General features: G+C 42.8%; 1 protein-coding gene across 1 annotated transcript in view; it reads left to right on the forward strand.

Annotated features, from left to right (window-relative positions):
• The window catches only part of LOC130276772 (solute carrier family 13 member 1-like), a 72,897-nt gene extending 64,873 nt beyond the window's left edge, over nt 1-8,024 (forward strand). Inside the window, 4 exon segments of the mRNA XM_056526610.1 lie at nt 2,026-2,147; nt 3,293-3,454; nt 4,826-4,963; nt 5,080-8,024. Of these exon segments, the coding sequence (XP_056382585.1) occupies nt 2,026-2,147; nt 3,293-3,454; nt 4,826-4,963; nt 5,080-5,220 (563 nt within the window). The 3' untranslated portion in view covers nt 5,221-8,024.
• The last annotated feature ends 3,072 nt before the right edge of the window (nt 8,025-11,096 follow it).

The following is an 11,096-nucleotide window of genomic DNA, read 5'->3' on the forward strand; positions in this document are numbered from 1 at the left end:
TTTTTATAGATCCTATAACCTGTGTGATTCATTGCACTGTATACCAATCTGTCGGCTTGCACATAAGCAGAATTTTATGTTATATAGAGCAATGTATACAGATGTAGCTCCAACATCCTGCTGGATTTCTGTTATTGGAGAGTAGTGTATTGCAGGAGCCGTGTAAATGGGGACTTTAACACAGTAAAGACCCTCATACACATTAAAGAATAGTTGGCTAAATATATGTATGCAGGGCTCTCTCCCAACAGATGATGTTTGGGAAAGAAGAATTAGGCATGTCGAGTTTCCTTGCCCTGATTCTTTTGTCTGACAACTGGTCACTCCCCCCCCCTTATTGAAAACAGTCACGCTCAGTTGAGCCATGTGTATGGCAGAATCAGGTGAAAGGGGGTTAGCCGACAGCTATTGAAAGTGCTTTAGAACTTAGCTGTTAAAGGGCTATTTCGATGATTTTACAAGTGACAGCATATCGCTAGAATATTCCATTACTTGCTGATCTGTGGGGGGAGGGGGGTCTGACTGATCAATTGACAGTTACAGTTTGCCATAAAGGCAACAAAATATCCCTCTATTACTGCAATGTACGCTTTCTAAAATGTTACCCTTTTTATTGGCTCACAAAATGACTTTATGTGAGTGATTTCACAGAGTGTGATATTAAAAATACAACAAATCACTGCATAGATGGGCAGATCTACTATAGCAAATATACCAGAATTGTTGCATAACCTGCATAAACAAAAAAACGAACGACTTGCGCCAAATTTATCATGAGCTTGAGACACTTTTTAAACACTCTTACACCACATCCGAAAAGATGCAAAAATGTGTGCCAGAAAATGCTCCAGATGCGGTTCAAGCCACAGCATCTTGTTGAACCTCGGATTATGCACATACCATATTTTTTGCCGTATAAAATGCACTTTTTCTTCCCCAAAACGGGGGGGGGGAAAGTTGGTGCGTCTTATACGGCGAATACACACCTATCGCGTCGGTCCCTGCGGCCATCAACGGCCGGGACCCGGGGCTAATACAGGACATCACTGATCGCGGTGATGCCCTGTATTAACCCTTCAGATGCGGCAATCAAAGCTGACCGCCGCGTCTGAAGCGAAAATAACACTAACCAGGCTGTTCAGTTGGGCTGTTCGGGACTGCTGCGGTTAAATCGCGGCGTCCCGAACAGCTTACAGGACACCGGGAGGGACCTTACCTGCCTCCTCGGTGTCTGCTCCGTGCCGGGATCCCCTGCATGGCCGGCGCTCTCCTTCGTCGTCATCACGTCGTTGCGCACGCCTTCCCGCCATCCAATAGGAGCGGCGTGCGTATCGACGTCATGGCGGCGACGGAGAGCGAGGATACCGGGCAGCAGAGATGTTCCGGAGCGACGGGGACACCCCGGGGACGCGGCAACAGCGATGGAGGGCGACATCCAGGGCAGTGGTGGCGAGCGGTGACGGGTCCGGAGCGGCAGGGACAGGTGAGTACAACTTCCTCTACCAGTGGTCTTCAACCTGCGGATCTCCAGATGTTGCAAAACTACTACTCCCAACATGCCCGGACAGCCAACGGCAACATCTGAAGGTCCGCAGGTTGAAGATCACTGTCCTATACTTTACAATGTATTTGGTTCAGAATCTTTATTTTTTAGATTTTTATCCTATAAAATTAGGTGCGTCTTATATGCCGGAGCATCTTATATGACGAAAAATACAGTACTTTCCGCTTGCTTGTATGCAGTATAGTAGTAGTTGTAACAATTAAGTCCAGCACCATATTTATTAAACTGCATATAACATAAATAAGACTAGATTCACATCTGCATCGGAGGCTTTATTTGGGGCATTTTAAATAAACGTAGACAATACAATATCTTTTTTCTTCTTTTTTCAATCTGGCTTATAGAGGTGAGACCTCCTAATATGGCTGACATCCACTTAACATAATAGATTTTTTTTTTTTCTTTTAAAACTTTTATGCAGTTTTGTTTGCTATTACAATGTTCCATTTTTGCCATTATAGAAAAGCCTAGAGTGGCAGCAGAATCCACACCAATGATCACATGGAAGGAGTTTGAAGAATGTATACCTTGGCATATCGTTGTCTTGGTTGGTGGCGGCTTTGCTCTGGCTAAAGGATGTGAAGTAAGTCATTTATAGATGAACAAAAGGGATCTGTAAGGCTAGGTTCACACTACAGAATTTTCAACCAGAACTCCACTTAGGAATTTTGGTCGGAAATTCAGGTGCGGCCGATTCCCATTGCCCCCAATGGAATTCTGCTGCACAGGGCATGCTACGGAATTTCAGTGGCAGACTTTCCTCCACTGAAATTCTGATGCCAAAAAAATGGTCTTGTTCATTCTTTAGGCAGAATTCTCTCCTCAGACATTGCTGTCTATGGGGACGGCAATGTCCGCACGGTCCTAGTCTAAGCCTTTGTTTTCTCTCCAGGAATAATGGGGCAGATTTATATCTGTATTTTCCTTGACTGCCATAAATTGTGCCCCACATACTAGCGCATCTTTATAATGTGCTTTTAAACATACTTTGGACCTCTCTCAACAAGAGCTGTTTAACATTTGAAACGTTGTGCCAGAATGCCTCAAAATTGTGTCAAAGATATTTATTTTAAAGCCATAAAAGTTTGCCAATTCTAAGGGCTGCAGCATATATGTTAAAATGCATGAGCCACAGTGATATATTTGCTACATCCTTAGACAGTCTAGTTTCAGTTTATATTTTCTTGCTGTTTATTAATGATAGAGAAAACTGCAGTTTTTTTATTTATTTATTTATTTTTTGCAGTATTTAAGCAGATAATTATTATTATAATTTTTTTTTAAACTAGCCGAGCGTGGTGGTCAGCTCACCCAATATGACCCACCGCAGCATGGACAGATGTAGACCTCACCAGAAATACAATGGAAGAAAAAATTTAAGTTCAGCATGGTATTCCAGAGCAGTTCATGCAATTTATTTACATGATGCACACAGTACAACAAAGATGCATGGTGGTGACGTGTTTCGGCCGGTCATGCCTGGCCTTACTCAGAGTAAGGCCAGGCATGACCAGCCGAAAAGCGTCACCATCATGCATCTTTGTTGTATTGTGTGCATCATGTAAATAAATTGCATAAACTGCTGGACTTCCATTTTTTCTTCCCCAAAAATTTTTTGGTTCACTTTATGTCCCCATTATAACATTGGTAATAGATTCACAATTGAAATGTAGTTTACATGATTCGATCTGTTGTGTACCTGATGCTAGTGACCGCTTCCTTTCATAGGTGTCTGGTCTGTCGGTGTGGGTTGGGCAGAAGATGGAACCATTGAGCAGCTTGCCAGTCTGGGTGATTGTATTGATTGTTTGCCTGATGGTGACTTCTGTGACAGAGGTGGCAAGTAACCCGGCCACCATCACAATATTTCAGCCAATCTTGTCTTCACTGGTAAGAACATCCATTAGGAATCATCATTAGAATGATATACTATTATTTAATATAAAAAAAAACACTTTCTGCATGCTTAAAGGGCCCATTTAGGGCTCTCACCTTTTAGCCACAATGGAGAGCACTTATAATGTTTAATTTTGCTCTAAAGGTCCAGACATATCCATGCATTACACAGACAACCTATAGATTTAAATGGAAACTGTGCTATTCCTCAACTTTTTATATGTTGTACATCTTGGCCAAATATTATTTTTTCTAATAACTTTCAATTATACTTCAGAAGAAAATGTTATTTTCTTTTGATAGAAATCATGGCTTATAAAGTAAGTAAGTGAGGGTGGGCTAGTACTCCTCTGTGCTCTCTCCTGTCTGATAGGACAGGAGAGCGCACAGAGGAGTACTATCAGACAGGGAAGTGCACAGAGGAGTTCTATCAGACAGGAGAGAGAACAGAGGAGTACTATCAGACTGGAGAGAGCACAGAGGAGTCCTATCAGACAGGAGAGAGAACAGAGGAGTCCTATCAGACAGGAGAGAGCATAGAGGAGTACTATCAGTCAGGAGAGAGCACAGAGGAGTTCTATCAGTCAGGAGAGAGCACAGAGGAGTCCTATCAGACAGGAGAGAGAACAGAGGAGTCCTATCAGACAGGAGAGAGCATAGAGGAGTACTATCAGTCAGGAGAGAGCACAGAGGAGTGCTATCAGACAGGAGAGAGCACAGAGGAGTGCTATCAGACAGGAGAGAGCACAGAGGATAACTATCAGACAGGAGAGAGCACAGAGGAGTTCTATCAGACAGGAGGGAGCACAGAGGAGTGCTATCAGACAGGAGAGAACACAGAGGAGTCCTATCAGACAGGAGAGAGCACAGAGGAGTACTATCAGACAGGAGAGAGCACAGAGGAGTCCTATCAGACAGGAGAGAGCACAGAGGAGTCCTATCAGACAGGAGAGAGCACAGAGGAGTACTATCAGACAGGAGAGAGCACAGAGGAGTGCTAGCTTCTTCTATTCCCTATACGTGCCTATGTGAAAAAAGTGGCACCTCTTTATTTTGCCAATTGCTTGTAGCTATTGGTTTGTCACCATTCAGCCTTCAGGTCAGGATCTCTCTCTCTATTTTTCCTCTCTCTCTTTATCTATAGCTATATAGCTATAGTTCTTCTGTTCTCTTCTATCATTATGTTGGCGATCCTGCAGCATTAAAGGACAACTCCTAGTAGTATACCAGAAAATGCATGTCAAAAGAATGTGATTTATACCAAATTAATATACAATATGTATGTAAATATGATTTAAATATAACTGAGAAAGTGTGAAGAAGGCAGCTTCTGATTTTTTTTTTGTTTTTGTCTCTTTGTGACAGGCTGAAGGAATAGGAGTTAATCCACTTCTGGTTATCATCCCAGCAACAATAAGTGCCTCCTGTGCTTTCCTTTTGCCTGTTGCCAATCCTCCAAATGCCATTGTGTTTTCATATGGTCACCTGACTGTGCGAGATATGGTGGGTACATACATGGCAGTTGTCCCTTTGTGAATAAAATGTGAAATGTTATGAGAATTAAAAAGAAAATTCTAATCTATTTGTGTGTATTCTTTTTCTTATTCCTTGATCTACAGATGAAAGCGGGACTGGGCACAAACCTGATCAGCATGGTAGCCTTGTGGTTTGGACTTTACACTTGGGGAGTTCCCATGTTTGACCTGAACACTTTCCCGAATTGGGCATCTCACAACACATCAGCAGTTGCAACGCCTTGATGGACTTCTACATCTACTTTTCTCATGTGAAGAAGGCAGATTCTGATTGACTTCTAGGCATGAATATAAGCAATCTGTGTTCTCTGAATGTTTTTAGCCTCAGTATTATCTACTAGTTTAGAAATAGTGGAAATGGGCTAAAGACATGGAGATCGCAGGTTGCCTGTCGTGTAGCGAGCACAGTAAAGCATTAAAGAAGGATTGGACAAAGGTTTATAAAGCATCACCAGAATAATAATGACCATTTTATCATTCATGAAAGGCATATTTGCTGTTATTTCAAACCTTGTGATACAGCCTAAAGATCAGCATCACGATTCCAAAAATACATATGTGCTGACCATTTGCATCTTATAACCAATGATGGAGCTGTCCTTAGCTCCGAGGTTTGCCTTACTGAAATAAATCCCACTCTGCCCAATTGCAGTACTACATCTTCCAGCATTCAATGGCAGACGCAATTGTAGCTTTGACACAGGTTAGGACTACTTATATAAGAAATCTTATCCTTAGCCAAGTAGCTCAATTCTTTTGCCTTGATGAATCTCACTAGTCATTTCTTTACAATTTACTATCTTACATAATGTGTGAGCATTTTATTTCCTGTTTCAGTGACATACACTTTGGAGGGAGGGCACTATAGCTAAATTAAAATGTCACCTTCTCTCCTGTTTGCATTTGGTAGTTCCTACAAAACCCTTATAGCCATATGTATCTTGGATCAACAAACATACCCCAGTTATACAGTACATTGGGGGTCTGCAGATCCTTTTTGCAGATATATTTATGCTCATCTATAGTATCAGGCACTATTATGACTAGATTTTCATGGTCATGAATTTTGACAGTCTGAAGAGAATCTGTCATAAGTACCAAGCCCTCAATATTGCCTTATACAATGGATTGAATGAGGACTGTAATGAAACCTAGTGTTGTGGTCCTGCAAGAGAAGAACATTGTGTGATATTCTGGACGCTGCTTAAGCAAGTGATTAAGAAGCTCTTTGGGTTAAGTGTCCAGAGATTTCTAATCCACGATCTTTCTTCTCAGCTCAGTAACAGCACTAATGTCCAATCGGAAGACTGCTAAAGCTGTCAGTCATAGCTAAGGGGAGGGAGTAAGGGAAGCTCGCATTACCGAGAACTGTCCTCACTTTACTGGGGCATCAACCAGTGTTTTTCTCAACACAAGTTATCCTTACACTCCTTACCTCATCCTCTATATATGGCTATCATCAATTATAAAGGCTCAGAACTACTAACAGATTCCCTTTAATGTATTCCTAAGCTTTTATTTAGCTTCTGACATGTCATAAGACCCCCCACTGTTTTCTAAAACGAAAGGGCGGAAGTGCTTGCCTGAGAGTTTTATCCCTTTGTTTTCTCTTGGCTTTCTTGGTTGTCTAGTTTCAAGTAATTCGGTCTTGACCGTCTCCTAGAGATACATAGACTGTCTTGGTGTCCGTATTCCATGTGCTTGTCTTTCGGAGGAAAGTTAAGGAGAAACAGAGGGACGAAGTGCTCTGCTAAGCGCTTCTATCCCTTTTTCTACTAATTTGCTGGTGTCTGAGGCACCATACCCCCACCTATGACATGCCAAAAGTTGAATAAAATGTTTGCTACACCTTAAAGGTATACTCCTGTCCTAGACATCTTATCCCCTTTCCAAAGGATAAGGGATAAGATGCTTAATTGCTGGGGGTCTGACTGCTGGGACCCTTCCATCTACACCCTGGCCTTCTGAACATTAATGTTTGGAACGCTGACTGTGCCAGTCTTGGGAGAGACCGTGGTTGTCACACCTCCTCCATTTATGACTATGGAAGAAACTGCGATACAGCGTTCATGTATCGCCATCTCTCTCATTTAAATATTTGGAGGGGGCATGTTGGCCACAGCTGGGGCTGTGGTCGACAGTAATCCGGCATGGAGCGGAGACCATGCATGTGAATTTCCGGGGTGCTGGGCAGGAGATTGCGGGAGTCCCAGTGACTACACCCCCATTATCACACAGGATAATGCCTTGGAGTGGAGTTAGGTCAAATGTTGCACAAGCTAACATGGAGCCATAGCATATGTGTGTGCATATACACAGTGATGGTTATTACCGATGTATTACTCACTCTAGCAGAATACACTATAAGTAAAATAGTCTGCAAAACCTTTGTGACAGTCAAAACTGCTTAATGTTTTACTGTACTGGGAAAAATAGACTGGCTGAAGTGAACTTAATCTTCACTCTTTACAGAGCTGTTACCTTTGGTGCTATAGAATATGTCAGAAAAGGGAGAGATTAAAAAAAAAAAAAAAAACTTTAGATTTTGCTAATGAACTAGTTTTCCTTCTTTTGGTACCTATGAGCTGTACAGTGCAGGACTCACTGATAGCAGGTATCTCTATTTATGTGTAATGGGGAGAGGTTAACACTATAGTAATGACGTATGAAGAGAATAACTACTGGGAGTAACAATACCCCTCTATGGGGCAGGAGCATGACACACTTGAAGCAGTTCCCTGATAATAAAGCTTTCCTATGCTCTTGTTGAAATGGCATTAATCGCTGTCTGTGAACCGCAGCCGTATGCCCCGAACCATTGTACGTTCCTTTGGCATGTGCTGGACAATGCTTTTTTTATTTGCACAGTAGAATAAAATACTTGCAGTATCACAGGTCAATTGCACAAAGCTCATGTTCTGTTTTGGGAGGTTTTGTACTATAAATTATGTATCTTATTAACATGGAGAGACTAATCAGAGACTCCAAGTGTTTAATAATAAAAATTTTGAATAAAATGCAATGATTGTATTGGCTTCACGTTTTTTTTAAAATTGTTTTTCATTGCTACATGTCTGATAAAGAAAAAATGCCAAAAAGGGGTTAACCTAAAATACAACTTAGAACATATCCACAGGTTAGGTGAGAAGTATATGATTGACGGGTGTTTATTGGCATGTCCTGCTGTCTTACCCTGCTATTTAGTGGGTACTTGACTGCCACTCAATTTTTTTGGAGAAAAAGGTGACCCCTTTTTTGTAATTCTTTGGATTATAATCTTAGGGTAACACCCTTTTTAAAGAGCTTGTCTGTACACCCACAACCTTATCACAGTGATCATCTGATCAACACAGATCTTGCCAGATAAAGAATGTGACTAGTTAAAAAGCTCTCCTGCAGCAACCCCTATAGGGGATTTGAAGTATTACATACCAGGATTCAAATGAATGACTGTCAGTGTTTCATAACCAGGGTGCCTCCAGGTGTTGCAAAACTACAACCTCCAGAATGCCTGGACAGCCATTAGCAGCAGCCCCCCTGTAGACCGCAGCCCCCCCTTGTAGACAGCACCCCCCCTCTTGTAGACAGCACCCCCTCCCCTTGTAGACAGCACCCCCTCTTGTCCCCCTTGTAGACAACAGGCCCCCCTTGTAGACAGCAGACCCCCCTCTTATAGAAAGCAGGCCCCCCCCCTTATAGACAGCAGTGCCCCCCTTATAGACAGCAGCCCCACCCCTTATAGACAGCACTCACCTGCGGCTGTCCTCTGGTGTTGCCGCTCCACTGTCCCGATCGCAACATGGTGTCCTATGGAGGAGCGTGTGACATACACATCACTCTTTTTCCTCTGTAGCATTACGCTGGGCGCAGGGGAGGAGGAGTGACGTGTGTCACATGCTCCTCCATAGGACGCCATGATGCGATCGGGAGAACGGGACAGTGGATCGGGGCCGCACAGCAGCAGGTATCGGACATGGTATCGAGGATATTAAACGAGTCCCCGATACCATGCAAATGCCAAATATCGTCCCCGATACTAATATCGGGACATCCCTACTGATAACCAAGTTATGCTAACAAATTTTTTTGGAACTCCTTTTGAGAGATAAAAAATCAGTTTTGTGTCTCAATCTTATGTTCTATATAACATAAAAAAGTCAATTTACATGTAGTTTTAATGTTATGTCCGGACATAAAAATATATATTCCTTCCAATATACCTTTCTCATGCACTTATGTATAAATCCACAGTGCTTCTGACAGAAGTCTCCAGGTCTGTCACTATGATGATTGTACAGGACATCTATTCAGCTCTATGCAAACATTTTGCCCAGTTGACAGACTTTGAGGGGGGCATCATTGGACTGAGGTAAGCAGGATGGTCATTTTGACAATTTGCTTGCTGTCTAGGCTGTTCTGGCCAAGCTGTTAGGAGGTATTGGGGGCAGTGGTTATGTGAGGGTACACACAAGAGGTGAACAGGATTCAGATGGCCCAGACAGACCACCAGTAGAAAGAATAATTTGATCCACCAATAAGCACAAGCAGCTCTCACACCTTCCTTGTTCACCATCCAAACACAGGTGACACCTTTGTTACACAACCGTGTGTTTGCCTGACTATTTCTAAGCACATAAAGGACATCTACAGCCTAAATCCACAGAATAGGGGAAAATCGTTTGAACGCAGGGGGTCCGAACGCTGGGACCCCCCCGTGATCTCCTGCACAGGGCCACGGCTGTGTAGGAGGCGTGCTGGCAGCGGCATGACTCCGCGGCCGACATGCCTCCTCCATGTAGTTCTATGGGAGAGGCGGGGATGCAGCGTTCGTGCCTCCCCGCCTCTCCCATAGAAAAACTGGTCATCAGTGAGGTCGACGCTATCACATTAGCCGCAGAACAGCGCGGCAATGCCTGGGCCACGTTCGTTCATCTTATGAACATTGCTGAGTGCTGGCTTAAATGCAGTGTCCAGGGATCATGTTTTTCTGCTCCAATCACCTAGGGGACAGGGCCCCCTGTTCTCAAGATTAGTGGGGGTTCCAGTGGTTGGATTCCACCGACGCTATCCCCTAGGTATGCTGTAGGTATGGTAATGGGGGAGCAGCAATATAAAGGATAGGTGTTTTGTTACTTTAGAGTTTGAGGGTTGACTCCAGAAGTGAGGGGCCACAGATGTTTTGGTATAATCTGCAGTCATCAGGAGACATTGTCTTATTTGCCAAGGCTAGATGTAGAAGAGAACATCTACAATCATTCTATTTTGGTGGCCCCAGGGCATTCCAGATGCCTGTCCATGCCTCTCTGACCATTGGCCACTGTGAATAAAAGTTGTTTTTGCAGCATAAGAGACACAGATTGCCAAAACAAAGGTATGGCTGCTGTATACCAGTGATCGGCTGTGCTGACAATTCACTGAGCCGATGTGACAGTTGCGCTTTAAACATAGAAAGTATTCAGGTGGGAAATTTATCAAAACCTGTGCAGAGGGAAAGTGGAGCAGTTACCTATAGAAAACAATCAGATTGTTTTTTTTTCTATTTTTGAAAATGCCTCTGAAAGAAGCAATCTGATTGTTTGCTATGGCAAACTGCTCCCCCTTTCCTCTGAACAGGTTTTGAGAAATCTCCCCCTATATATCTTAGTTGTTGACCCTACAATATACTTGTGTTATGGCCTTAAACTGAAATGCTGCATAATTCAACATGGGGATCATTTGTCATGCGACCTGCAGGCCCCATTTTTATTTTTGCAGAGGGACACACAGTCTGAAACTAGCAATGCTTGCTATTAACAGATATACAAAGTGACCAAAAATATGGAATTTTTTTGCGCGTACGCCATTGGCCGTGCGGTTTAATTAACAATATATTTTTATAGTTTGGACATTTACGCACTCGGCAATACCACATATGTTTATTTTTATTTACAGTTTTTTTTTATGACCGTTATTAACTTTTTTTTCACTTTTTTTTGCAGTGTTATAGCTCCCATAGGGGGATATAACACTGCACATACTGATCTTTTACCCTGATCCCTGCAAAGCCATAGCTTTGCATTGATCAGCATAATAGGGGGTTGATTGCTCAAGCCTGTAGCTCA

The sequence above is a fragment of the Hyla sarda genome, chromosome 6 (assembly GCF_029499605.1).
Source record: "Hyla sarda isolate aHylSar1 chromosome 6, aHylSar1.hap1, whole genome shotgun sequence".
In the NCBI taxonomy this organism is placed as follows: domain Eukaryota; kingdom Metazoa; phylum Chordata; class Amphibia; order Anura; family Hylidae; genus Hyla; species Hyla sarda.